A 14,234-nucleotide genomic window follows, 5' to 3' on the forward strand; every position below is an offset into this window, starting at 1 on the left:
GTTTGGGCCAGGCACAGTGGCTCGCGCTATAATTCCAGCACTTTGGGAGGTCAAGGCAGGAGGACTGCTTGAGCACAGGAGCTCATTTGCCATTTAATTCTTTTTTTTCTTTGGTAGAGACAAGACTTGCTATGCTGACCAGTCCCAGTCTGGTCTCAAACTCCTGGCCTCAAACAATCCTCTTGCCTTAGCTTCCCAAAGTGCTAGGATTACTGGTGTGAGCCACCATGCCCAGCCACTTAATCATTTTTAAATGTACAATTCAGTGGGCATTAAGTACATTGACAATATTGAATAACCACCACCATTATCTATTTCTAAAAAGTTTTTCATGACCTCAAACAAAAATGCTGTACCCATTAAGCAGTAACTCCCCATTTTCCCTTCCTCCTAGCCCTAGTAACCAAATCTACTTTCTATCTCTACAGATTTGCCTACTATGCATATTTCATATAAGTGAAATCATACAAGTTTTCTTCTTTTGTGTCTGGCCTAGTTCACTTAGCATAGTGTTGGCAAGGTTCATCTGTGTCACAGCATGTATCAGAACTTCCATTCTTTTTTATGGCTGAATAGTATTCCATTGTAAGTATATATCACATCTATTATGTGTTATCTATATTGATGGACACTTGGGTTGTTTTCACCTTTTAGCTATTATGAATGATGCTGCTGTGAACACTGGCTTACAACAATCCATTTGAATCCCTGTTTTTTTTCTTTTCTTTTTTTGAGACAGAATCTTGCTCTGTCACCCAGGCTGGAATGCAGTGGTGCGACCTTAGCTCACTGCAATCTCTGCCTCCCAAGGTGATTCTCCTGCCTCAGCCTCCTGAGGAGCTGGGATTACAGGCGCCTGCCACCACGCCCGGCTAATTTTTCTATTTTTTAGTAGAGATAGGGTTTTGCCATGTTGGCCAGGCTGGACTTGAACTCCTGACCTCAGGTGATCTGCCCCCCTCCCAAAGTACTAGGATTACAGGCGTGAGACACTATGCCTGGCCACAGTCCCTGTTTTCAATTCTTTTTTTTTTTTTTTTTTTTTTTGAGACGGAGTCTCGCTCTGCCGCCCAGGCTGGAGTGCAGTGGCCGGATCTCAGCTCACTGCAAGCTCCGCCTCCCGGGTTCACGCCATTCTCCTGCCTCAGCCTCCCGAGTAGCTGGGACTACAGGCGCCCGCCACCGCGCCCGGCTAGTTTTTTTGTACTTTTTTAGTAGAGACGGGGTTTCACCGTGTTAGCCAGGATGGTCTCGATCTCCTGACCTCGTGATCCGCCCGTCTCGGCCTCCCAAAGTGCTGGGATTACAGGCTTGAGCCACTGCGCCCGGCCCAATTCTTTTGGATATATATGTAGAAGTGGAATTGCTAGATCATATGGTTTCTGTGTTCACCTTTGGGAGGAACTGCCAAACTGTTTTCCACAGTGGCTACAACACTTTACATTTTCATCAGCAATGTTCCCATTTCTCCAAATCCTTGCCAACAGTTATTTCCCTTTTTTCTTTAAACTATTATAGCCATACTAGGTAAAATAAGATACCTAATATGAAGTGGTATCTGATTTTGGTTTTGATTTGCATTTCTTAATGACTAATCATGTTGATGTGCTACTGGCCATCTGTATGTCTTCTGTGGAAAAATCTCTATTCAAGTCCTTTGTGCAGTTTTGAAACTGTGTGATTTTTATTGCTTTCAAAACACAATCAGAAGAATACTAAATTTAGAAAAATAAATATTCTAAAGTTGCTAAATAAGAACAAAGCCAGAAATAAACACACTGCTTTCTCCAAGTGGCTAGGAAACTTTAACGGTCCCAAACACTTTATAAATATAGATTCAGCCACCTATCCATCCACACTCAAAACACCAAAGGCCAAACATTCTGCCACAAATATGCCAAAGCCAGAAATAAAACTAGGCCCTGTCAGTTCATGGAGTCCTTCTGATGCTAAGGAAAAAATCCCTTAAAAGGTAAATGAGCCCGGCTTCCAGATAAATGTTCTCTAAATTACACCATCAGAATTGGGATATGACAAGTTAGAACTTCAAGGTGCCTCCCAGGGAAGGGGTGGCAGTCTCTAGCACTGGTTCAGTATTTCCTCACACCTTCCTCCTCTCAAACTGAGTAACAGGTATCTTTAAAGGCCATAACATGGGAGGATGCTTGAGGCCAGGAGTTTGAGGCTGCAGTGAGCCATGACTGCACCACTGTACTCCAGCCTGGGCGACACAGCAAGACCCTGCCTCAAAATAAAAATAAAAAAATGAAAGCCACAGTAAATTCTTAGGATCTACTTTATTTTCTTTGCTTAGGCTACATTTTCACTAGGAAAGAATTAATATGCTAGCTCAAAAGTACAATTCAATTAAACTACAATTAATCCCTTCTTTCTAAGTCAAATGAAGCCCAATTTAGTCAAAGAAAATAAAAGCATAGGCCGGGTGAGGTGGCTCACGCCTGTAATCCCAGCACTTTGGGAGGCCGAGATGGGCGGATCACGAGGTCAGATCGAGACCATCCTGGCTAACATGGTGAAACCCCGTCTCTACTAAAAATACAAAAAATTAGCCAGGCATGGTGGCGGCACCTGTAGTCCCAGCTACTCAGAAGCCTGAGGCAGGAGAATGGCATGAACCCAGGACGTAGACCTTGCAGTGAGCCAAGATTGCGCCACAGAACTCCAGCCTGGGCGACAGAGCAAGACTCCATCTCAAAAAAAAAAAAAAAAGAAAGAAAATAGAAGCATAGTGGAAGATATTATTAGTCAAATTAATCTATTTCAGGGCCGGGCATGGTGGCTCACATCTGTAATTCCAGCACTTTGGGAGGCCAAGGCAGGCAGATCACTTGAGCCTAGGAGTTTGAGACCAGCCTGGGCAACATGGTGAGACTCTGTCTCTACAATATACAAAAAAAAAAAAAAAAAAAAGGCCAGAGCACACCTGTGGTCCCAGCTACTCCAGAGGCTGAGGGCTAAGGTAGGAGAATCACTTCAGCCCAGGAGGTCAAGGCTGTGGTGAGTTAAGATCATGCCACTGCATTTCAGTCTCAGCGACAGAGTGAGACTCTGTCTCAAAATAGTATATAAATAAATAAATTGGACTAAAATTTTATATGAAAAAAAATACAGTCCAGCCACAGTGGCTCAAGCCTGTAATCCAGGCACTTTGGGAGGACAAGGCAAGTGGGTCACTTGAGGTCAGGAGTTCGAGACCAACCTGACCAACATGGTGAAACCCCATCTCTACTAAAAATACAAAAATCAGCCAGGAATGGTGGCAGGCGCCTGTAAGCCCCAGCTACTCGGAAGGCTGAGGTAGGAGAACCACTTGAACCCGGGAGGCAGAGGTTGCAGTGAGCCGAGATCATACCACTACACTCTAGCCTAGGCAATGAAGCAAAACCCTGTCTCAAAACAAAACAAAAAACAAAAAACAAACAAAAACAAAATACACACAAACACACACACACACACACACACACATACATCTTGCAGCTGGGAGCTCACACCTGTGATCCCAGCTACTCGGTAGGCCGAGGTATCATGCCTGAGGCTACATGGGAGGATCACTTGAGACCAGGAGTTCAAGACCAGCCCAGGAAACATAGTGAGATCCGATCTCTTAAATCTCAGCACTGTGAAAGGCCAAGGTGGGAGGATTTCTTGAGGCTAGAAGTTCAAAACCGGCCTGGATAACAAAGCAAGACCCTGTCACTACAAAAAAGTTTAAAAATTACCCAGGTAGCCAGGCGCGGTGGCTCAAGCCTGTAATCCCAGCACTTTGGGGGGCCGAGACAGGCGGATCACGAGGTCAGGAGATCGAGACCATCCTGGCTAACACGGTGAAACCCCGTCTCTACTAAAAAAAATACAAAAAACTAGCCAGGCGAGGTGGCGGGCGCCTGTAGTCCCAGCTACTCGGGAGGCTGAGGCAGGAGAATGACGTAAACCCGGGAGGCGGAGCTTGCAGTGAGCTGAGATCCGGCCACTGCACTCCAGCCTGGGCTACAGAGCGAGACTCCGTCTCAAAAAAAAAAAAAAAAAAAAATTACCCAGGTATAGTGGCGTGCCTGTAGTCCCATCTACTCGGGGCTGAGGTGGGAGGATCACTTGAGTCATAGTTTCTTTTTTTTTTTTTTTTTTGAGACAAGAGTTTTACTCTTGTTGCCCAGGCTGGATGGAGTGCAATGGTGTGGTCTCGGCTCACTGCAACCTCTGCCTCCCGGGTTCAAGTGATTCTTCTGCCTCAGCCTCTCAAGTAACTGGGATTACAGGCACCTGCCAGCACACCCAGCTAAGTTTTGGATTTTTAGTAGAGACAGGGTTTCACCATGTTGGTCAGGCTGGTCTCGAACTCCTGACCTCAGGTGATCCGCTTGCCTCGGCCTCCCAAAGTGCTAGGATCACAGGCATGAGCCACCATGCCCGGCCAAGCCATGGTTTCGAGGCTGCAGTGAGGTATGATTGCACCGCTGCACACTGCCACAATTATTACTGTGTTGTAATGTCTAATGATGCGTGTAATACCTAATGGTGTGTGCTGAATGGTATTACTGTGTTGTCTGCCTAATGGTGACTTCTATTCCCATCATTCCTTCTATATTTATTAATTAAATTAGAATTCTGGCCAGGCGCAGTGGCTCACGCCTGTAATCCCAGCACTTTGGGAGGCCGAGGCTGGTGGATCACGAGGTCAGGAGATCAAGACCATCCTGGCTAACACAGTGAAACCCTGCCTCTACTAAAAATACAAAAAATTAGCCGGGCATGGTGGTGGGAGTCTGTAGTCCCAGCTACAGGCAGGAGAATGGCGTGAACCCGGGAGGCAGAGCTTGCAGTGAGCTGAGATCGCACCACTGTACTCCAACCTGGACAACAGAGCGAGATTCTGTCTCCAAAAAAAAAAAAGAAATTAGAATTCTATAAGGAAGAATTGTTCCTTTGTATCCATGTATCTATCAGTATAGACTTGTGGATATTTTGTTGTTTAAATTCTTCTAGATTGGGCCCCTCAACTCCTTTAAAGTTAGCTCTTTGTACTTCTGACATCATTTTTGACCACTTCTTTACTGTCTGTCACTGTAAGATGTTCTAGGCTTGTCTTATAATTTTCCTGCCCCAACTCAGGAACCAACCATTTCACCAAGGAGCTCTGTTTCTTTTTATTGTAAGAATGGTATTTAGAAAACTCAGGATTTGGTTGCTAGATGTACTGATTGCTACTGAAGTACCACTGCTTTTAGGCCCTTTCAGCACACGGAGCTAGGAAATACATGTATGATAAGAGCCCACACACATACACACATCTAATTACTGCTATCAGCACAGGTGTTTAAGCTCAATTAAGTTAAGAAAAAGTGTCAATAATATTTCATATCTTGGCAGGTTTAAAAACAAATTTTCATTTATTTGGTAAGACCAGCTGTAATCATCAACTATTAGTGCTTGCAGTACTAAATGTGAAGTTCAAGGCTTCTGGACATTTATGCAAATAAGCTTTGCCTCATTCTTTTATCAAGTATTTACTGACCATCTACTAGATGCCAGGGCCCAAGCTCATTAGTATAAAAGACAAAAAAAAAAAAAATCCATGCCTTCAAGGAGCTTCCATACTAATGTGAAAAACAAACATATAGACAAAAATACAGATTGTGGTAAGTCCTATGAAGAAACTAAGTAAGGCTCTATAATCGAAAATATGGTTTCCAGAGCAGAATATAATAAATATAGGATATCAGGGAAGAAGTGTCTGGGGAGATCTGATAAACTAAAGATTGGAGGAGCAGGTGTGGATAAGGATACTAGAAAGGACATTTCAAGCATAAGTAAAAGCCCTGAGGTTAATTAAAATAAAAATAAAATTTAAAAAGCTTGGGATATTCTAAAAACTGGTTCACTTCTTTCTGCCCATTAAGAAACAACCCAGGCCAGGCACGGTGGCTCACGCCTATAATCCCAACACTTTAGGAGGCCGAGGCAGATAGGTCACCTGAGTTGAATTCGAGACCAGCCTGGCCAACATGGCGAAACCCCATCTCTACTAAAAATACAAAAATTAGCCAGACATGGTGGCGCATGACTGTAATCCCAGCACTTTGGGAGGCCAAAGCAGGCAAATCACCTAAGGTCAGGAGTTCGTGACCAGCCTGCCCAACATGGTAAAATGCTGTCTCTACTAAAAATACAAAATTTAGCTAGGCGTGGTGGCGCATGCCTGTAATCCCAGCTACTTAGGAGGCTGAGGCAGAAGAATCGCTTGAACCCGGAAGTGGAGATTGCAGTGAGCTGAGATCGCACTACTGCACTCCAGCCTGGGTGACAGAGCAAGACTCTTTCTCAAAAAAAAAAAAAAAAGAAAGAAACAGCCCAATACAACATGGTCAAAAGACTTGAATAGACATTTCTTTAAGAAGGTATGCCAACAGTCAATAACAAAAAAATGCTCTGCATCATTCATTAGACATTAGGGAAAAGTAAATCAAAGCCACAGATACCACACACACCCACTAGGATGGCTACAAAAAGAAAAGAAAAGCAGTGTTGGTAAGGATGTGGAGAAATAGGGACCCTTGTACGCTGCTGGTAAGATGGCAAAGTGGTGCAGCCACTGTGGGAAACAGTTTGGCAGTTCCTCCGAAAGGTAAACAAAGAACTTCCACACGATCTGACAATTCCACTCCTAGGTATATACCCAAAAGAATTAAAAGCAGTGACTCAAATGGACACTTGTAAGACAATGTTCACAGCAGCATTATTCATAATAGCCAAAAGGTGGAACAATCTAGGTGTCCATCAACAGATGAATGAATAAACAAAGTGTGGTATACACTTACAATGAAATATTATTCAGCTATAAAAAAGAATGAAGTGGGCCAGGCACGGTGGCTCACGCCTGTAATCCCAGCACTTTGGGAGGCCAAGGCGGGCAGATCACAAGGTCAGGAGATGGAGACCATCCGGGCTAACACGGTGAAGCCCTGTCTCTACTAAAAATTCAAAAAATTAGCTGGGCGTGGTGGCAGCACCTGTAGTCCCAGCTACTGGGGAGGCTGAGGCAGGAGAACGGCATGAACCCGGGAGACAGAGCTTGCAGTGAGCCAAGATCATACCACTGCACTCCAGCCTGGGCGATAGAGCTAGACTCCGTCTCAAAAAAAAAAAAAAAAAAATTAATGAAGTGTGTTTTTGTTTTTTGAGACAGAGTCTCACTCTGTTGCCCAGGCTAGAGTGCAGTGGCACAATCTTGGCTCACTGTAACCTCCACCTCCTGGGTTCAAGATACTCTCCCGCCTCAGCCTTCCAAGTAGCTGGGATTACAGGCACACACCACCACACCCGGCTAATTTTTGTATTTTTTGTTGAAACACGGTTTTGCCATGTTGGTCAGGCTGGTCTCGAACCCTTGATCTCAAGTGATCCGCCTGCCTTGGCCTCCCAAAGTGCTAGGACTGGCCAGGCGTGGTGGCTCATGCCTGTAATCCCAACACCAGGAGTTGGAGGTTGCAGTGAGCCGAGATCGCACCACTGCACTCCAGCCTGGCAACAGAGCAAGACTGTCTCAAAAAAAAAAAAAAAAAAAAAAAGTGCTAAGAATACAGATGCGAGCCACTGCGCCTGGCCAAGAATGAAGTTTTACTACACACTATGACATGAACGAACCTTGTAAACATTAAGCTAAGTGAACCAAGCCAGACACAAAAGGTCAAAAATTGTAACGATTTCACTTTTTTTTTTTTTTTTTTTTTTTTTTTTTGAGACGGAGTCTCGCTCTGTGGCCCAGGCTGGAGTGCAGTGGCGCGATCTCGGCTCACTGCAAGCTCCGCCTCCAGCGTTCACGCCATTCTCCTGCCTCAGCCTCCTGAGTAGCTGGAACTACAGGCGCCCGCTACCGCGCCCGGCTAATTTTTTGTATTTTTAGTAGAGACGGGGTTTCACCATGGTCTTGATCTCCTGACCTTGTGATCCGCCCGCCTCGGCCTCCCAAAGTGCTGGGATTACAGGCGTGAGGCACCGCGCCCAGCACGATTTCACTTTTATGAAATATCTACAATAGGCAAATCTGTAGAGACAAAGTAAACAAGAGGTTACCAGGGGATCAGACGATGGAAGAATGCGGAGTTATTATTTAATACATACAGAGTTTACTTCAAATGATGAAAAATTCAGGAAATGGAGAATGGCTATACAACATTGTGAATGTGCTTAATGCCACTAAATTATACACTTTAAAATGGCAAATGTTATGTTAGGTACATTTTACCAAAAATTTTTTTAAAAAGTTAAGGAAACAAAAAGTTAATTCTATGGCACTGGTTTTTCTAAATTGAAACTCTCCTAAGTAAAGGACGGTGTTAACCTAACTGAAATCATACAACTTTAAGTTACAAAGCAGAACGTAAAAAAAAAAAACTTACACACAATGAGCAATCATAAAAATTTATAAACACTGACAAAGATCAGATTTTAAAATACAGTTAGTTAATTCTGGTATAGTTAATATTCATGAGGTTCTTTTCTATAAAGTTTACTTATATTTTAAAATAAATTATTTTTCCTTCAAATATCAGGATTTCCAGGCCCCAGAAAGTCCCTGCATTTCTTACCAACAATTCTTTGCCCCAGCACATACAGACACAGGCTTCACACAGCCCCACTGCCAGCCATCCAACCACTTTAACCTGGGAAGTACCCATTCCTTCTCTGAGATGAGAGAAATGTTCCCTCTTCTCTCCTAGACTAGTGTTGCAGCAATTGGGAAAACTCATTGACAACAGCATGCTCTTTTCCACCAATGGAACTTAATGCTATGACTTTTTCTCAGCTTCACCTATTAATAAATTCAATTTTCAAGATCTGAAGACCTTGCTGATGCTTTCAGCCTAATTTTACCTAATAAAGTGACTTAGTGCTTTGAGAAAAAAGACCTACAATGATATAATATGGCAAACAAACCAAGAAAAACTGTGGCAAGGGGTCTATAAGCCCAAGGCTGCTGCTTTCATTAAACTGGCCAGTGACTGACCTTTGTATTCAGGGGTGAACTCCTTCATTTCGGGAGGGAGGGACTCGTAGAAGCGCTGTTCCCGAGAGATGAGGGGCTTGCACACAGTGTGATCGTCGTAGCGCATCATGCTGCTGTGTCCGCCTACTTGGTGGATGAAGGGCTCCAGGAGGACTCCCCGGTCTCCAGCCCGACTTGCATTCTTGCCATACTGCCCCACTTCCATGGTTTGACAAACACACATTGCGTTGGGGGCCAGTTGCACACTGAGGGCAGAGGATGCAGCACATGGGCCACAAAAGGAAAGCTAGGTAGAAGGTCCTGGCCAGCTGAAAGCCAATGGTCAGATTCTATTCGGCTTATGATTCTGTCCTACAGAAGAGAAGAGAGGAAGAAGGAATCAAAACACTGAGTGAGTCACAATTCCCCTGGAGCTCCATGAGTGAGAGCAGGGACTCTGTTTTGTTCTCTGCTATGTGTATCCCCAGCACGTACAATACTACGTGGCACATTAAAGGTAGTTGGTTAAATTTTTGCTGAATGATGCAACCTTGGCCTCTTCCATCTATCTTGTGCACAGAAGCCCACATTCTCTGCCTTTCCTAGTTCTCACCTCCCTTCTGAGTTATCTAAAGGATTTTATTTTAGAGCTACAGCACATTACAACCATCAGGAAAGCAACTATCCCGGTTTATTTCACACCCAAAGATGAGATCAGAAAAAAAACAGAAGGCAAAGGGAATTTGTTTTGTTCAGGTATCCTAAGGATTCTCCTTAGGATACCCAGTACTGGTAACGGTCTCTCCTTCACTCAGAGGAAGGGTTTCTGTCTGAGGAATTAGGTCACATGAGATTCCCAAATTCTCCACTGAAGGTGCCAAGGACCAGGCAGGAAGCCATTCCTTGCTGAGCTGTAGGACAGTGGTCCCCAACTTTTTTGGCAGCAGGAACCAGTTTCATGGAAGACAATTTTTCCATGGACCAGCTGTGGGGGCGATGGTTTCAGGATGATTAAGGCACATTACATTTATTGTACACTGTATTTCTATTATTATTACATTGTAATATATAATGAAATAATTATACAACTCACCATAATGTAGAATCCTTGGGAGCTCTAAGATTGTTTTCCTGCAACTAAACGGTCCCATCTTGAGGTGATGGAAGACAATGACAGATCATCAGGCATTAGATTCTCATAAGGAGCACTCAACCTAGATCCCTCACATGTGCAGTCCACAATAGGGTTCATGCTCCTATGAGAATCTAATGCCACTGCTGATCTGACAGGAGGCAGAGCTCCGGCGGTAATGCAAGCAAGGGGAGCAGCTGTAAATACAGATGAAGCTTTGCTTGCTTGCTCACCCACCACTCACCTCCTACTGTGAGGCCCAGTTCCTAACAGGCCATGGACCAGTACCCAGGGACCCCTGCTATAGGATCATTAAGGTTTTACTTTTCCCAAAGGAATTCAGGCTTCAGATTTCTTCTACTTTAAATCTATGATTGTCAATTTATGACCATTCCCTTTCTGTCTGACTCCATACCAACCAGTGGGACAAGGAAGAAGCTCCCTGTACTCAAACTCCCTCTTTATAATGTCAATTTTCTCTCAAAAAATTTAAAGTAGTTGGCAAATTTCGTAACACTGAGTGTATTTTTAAATTAGGAATGTAGTCAGCAAGACTACATCAGAAAGATTAAGATAGAAAAAAAAAAAAAAAAGTAGGCTGGGCGCGGTGGCTCAAGCCTGTAATCCCAGCACTTTGGGAGGCCGAGACGGGCGGATCACGAGGTCAGGAGATCGAGACCATCCTGGCTAACACGGTGAAACCCCGTCTCTACTAAAAAATACAAAAAACTAGCCAGGCGAGGTGGCGGGTGCCTGTAGTCCCAGCTACTCGGGAGGCTGAGGCAGGAGAATGGCGGGAACCCGGGAGGCGGAGCTTGCAGTGAGCTGAGATCCGGCCACTGCACTCCAGCCTGGGTGACAGAGCGAGACTCCGTCTCAAAAAAATAAAAAAAAAATAAAAAATTTAAAAAAAGAAAAAAAAAAGTATTAGTAGAGCAGGAATATGGTCCCATGTGTAAGAGACAAACCATCGGGTTTTTTGTTGTTGTTGTTGTTGTTTTTTCTGGACCTTGTAATTATGGACAAAATGGGGTACAAAAATACCACTGCTGAGCTGTGATCGCACTACTGCATTCCAGCCTGCATGACAGAGCAAGACCCTTTCTCAAAAAAAGAAAGAAAAAACTACTGCAAAACTGCAAAATCTTAACCCAAAGCTGCCCAGGCAGCTAGCTATGTTTTATTTCACTGCTATCACCAAAATAAATTATTCTGTACTCCCAGTCCCCAGATTGCACTATTTTAATGCACATACACTTTTTTTTTTTTTTTTTGCCTAGTTATCCTTAATAAAGTCTAGGAATACTACCTGGGACAAGGCAATACTGCCTTCAGGACAAGGCAACTCTGCCCCAGGTAATATTCCTAGACTCCATTCTCTCCAAACCTGAGTATAGGGTATACATCTATGGCTCCTAAGGTACCCTATGCCAGCTCTACCACATCACTATACCACTGTGCTGTCATCTATTAACTCACTGTCATCACCACCAAACCATTCTCTCTCATTTCCACAGCAAAGGTCCAAGGCAGTTTCCACCATGTAGTAAATACTTTAAAAAAAAAAAAAAGAGTTGTTGGATTGTGGAGGGCAGGTCAGGGTCTCTGGAGGTGGTCATTGCAGCCGTACTGCATTGTTCAGTGCTGTAGACTGGCTCCTGTCCTGGCCCCGGTCAGGCTGAAGGAGACCTATCTCTGGCTGTGCTTCTCCCTGGGAATGCTTCTGACTACGGACACAAGGAAAGTGCTAAACTTTCTAGCCTGAGTCATTGGGTGGCTGGGAAAAGAGAGGGGTCACAGTGCCAGGTGCCCCAGAAGAGTGGTGCAGGAGGAGAGCCAAGGAAATAGGCCGGGTGCAGTGGTTCACACCTGTAATCCCAGCACTTTGGGAGACCGAGGCAGGTAGATCACCTGAGGTCAGGAGTTCAAGACCAGCCTGGCCAACATGGTGAAACTCTCTCTTCTAAAAATACACATACACACAAAAAATTAGCTGAGCATGGTGCGTGCCTGTAATCTCAGCTACTTGGGAGGCTGAGGCACAAGAATAGCTTGAACCCAGAAGGCAGAGGTATCAGTGAGCCAAGATTGCGCCACTACACTCCAGCCCTGGGCAACAGAGCAGGACTCCTTCTTAAAAAAGGGAAAAAAGGCCCGGCGCAGTGGCTCAAGCCTGTAATCCCAGCACTTGGGGAGACCAAGACGGGCGGATCACGAGGTCAGGAGATCGAGACCATCCTGGCTAACACGGTGAAACCCCGTCTCTACTAAAAAAACACAAAAAACTAGCTGGGCGTGGTGGCAGGCGCCTGTAGTCCGAGCTACTCGGGAGGCTGAGGCAGGAGAATGGCATGAACCCGGGAGGCGGAGCTTGCAGTGAGCTGAGATCTGGCCACTGCACTCCACCCTGGGAGACAGAGCGAGACTCCGTCTCAAAAAAACAAAAAAAAAACAAAAAAAAACAAAAATTGAAATAGCCCTTCCCCTGACTGAGAGATCTGTGGCAACTATGCAGCTTCCACAGGACTGAGGGCAGAGTCCACTCTTCAGTCTATCTAGACATTTGGTATTTTGTTTCCATATGATGTCAACATAAAGTCATGGCATTGTTTCTGTGTTTGAAATAGTCTCCCTAAGAGTAAATATACCACGTATCTATAACTTTGTTTTGATGTTACTTTTTTAATAACCCTGGAATCTGAAATAGTGGAAGTACCCAGAATCCTCTCAAGCTCTGTGAAGCCTTGCTTTACAAGGTGTGGGTGGAGCCTCATAAGTCACTTAACTTTTCCAAGTCTCCTCACACTCCTAACCCTGTGGGATTTGCAGATGCAGGTAAAGGGCTTGGGCTTGCCCCACCTAGTGTCCAGCCCTGGAAATAGCAACAGCTCTGACTATTTTTTTGAGATGGAGTCTCGCTCCGTCCCTAGGCTGGAGTGCAGTGGCGCGATCTCAGCTCCCAGCAACCTCTACCTCCCGGGTTCAAGCGATTCTCCTGCCTCAGCCTCCTGAGTAGCTAGGATTACAGGTGCACGCCACCACGCTCAGCTAATTTTTGTATTTTTAGTACAGACGGGGTTTCACCATGTTGGCCAGGATGGTATCGATCTCTTGACCTCATGATTCACCCGCCTCAGCCTCCCACAATGCTGGGATTACAGGCATAAACCACCACGCCCAACCCTGATTCTTTTTTATCAACCAGAGGTTACTTCTGAAGTCTGGTGTCCACAGAGGCTACTGTGAAAACTACTGTCGGAGAAGGCCATAGATGATGATTATGTTGGTTGCCTGCATAACGTCTTTCTCTGCTACTTCATTGCTAATAGAGCCCCCATCTTATTCAGGTAGCCAACTGCAAAGTGTCTGCTCCCTGAGAGGTTATGGGGTTCGACTGCTCTGCTATGGGTTTATGCACCTCTCAGCTACAATAGAGACTCTGTCCTTGGTTTGCTTTGTAATATTTTAGTTATACAGTTTAAGATAATTATTGTATAAAATGCAAAGAATGTTATTTATGAAAAGAACTTGCTGAGATTCTGATTTTTTTCTCACTAGTGAATTGCAACAAATGGAAACAAATTTTTACTGCAAAAATATTAGTTACAATAGTTAGGCTGACTTTCTGGTTACAATAACAAACTCCTTGAACATATCATTGAACTCCAAAATGAATTATGTCTCCATTGAAGTAAAAAGAAGTTTCTCATGTTAATGAGATGTAATTTTTTTTTTTTTTTTTTTTTTTTGAGACGGAGTCTCGCTCTGTCGCCCAGCCCCAGGCTGGAGTGCAGTGGCGCAATCTCGGCTCACTGCAAGCTCCGCCTCCCGGGTTCACGCCATTCTCCTGCCTCAGCCTCCCGAGTAGCTGGGACTACAGGCGCCCACAACCGCGCCCGGCTAATTTTTTGTATTTTTAGTAGAGACGGGGTTTCACCGTGGTCTCGATCTCCTGACCTTGTGATCCGCCCGCCTCGGCCTCCCAAAGTGCTGGGATTACAGGCGTGAGCCACCGCGCCCGGCCAAGATGTAATTTTTTGTTGTTGTTTTGCTTTTTAGAGTTGGGGTCTGTCGCCCAGGCTGGAGTACAGCGGTATG

At 44.7% G+C, this 14,234-nt stretch overlaps 1 protein-coding gene and 1 long non-coding RNA gene across 14 annotated transcripts in view; one reads left to right on the forward strand and one right to left on the reverse strand.

Moving 5' to 3' along the window:
* Positions 1–14,234, reverse strand: part of IP6K1 (inositol hexakisphosphate kinase 1) — an 81,282-nt gene that overhangs the window by 18,187 nt on the left and 48,861 nt on the right. For 11 of the 13 annotated variants that reach the window (XM_077990637.1, XM_015130795.3, XM_077990634.1 and 8 more), the window contains 1 exon segment: positions 9,026–9,376. The exons of 1 other annotated variant lie outside the window; for it this stretch is intronic. In XM_077990637.1, coding sequence (XP_077846763.1) covers positions 9,026–9,248 — 223 coding nt within the window. In that variant the 5' untranslated portion in view covers positions 9,249–9,376. 13 annotated transcript variants of the gene reach the window in all.
* LOC144339199 (uncharacterized) overlaps positions 11,394–14,234 on the forward strand; it is a 42,750-nt gene continuing 39,909 nt past the window's right edge. The window contains exon 1 of the long non-coding RNA XR_013413958.1: positions 11,394–12,354. This is a non-coding gene — a long non-coding RNA (uncharacterized LOC144339199). The remainder of the gene's footprint in view (positions 12,355–14,234) is intronic.

This window comes from Macaca mulatta, chromosome 2, assembly GCF_049350105.2.
Source record: "Macaca mulatta isolate MMU2019108-1 chromosome 2, T2T-MMU8v2.0, whole genome shotgun sequence".
Taxonomy (NCBI): domain Eukaryota; kingdom Metazoa; phylum Chordata; class Mammalia; order Primates; family Cercopithecidae; genus Macaca; species Macaca mulatta.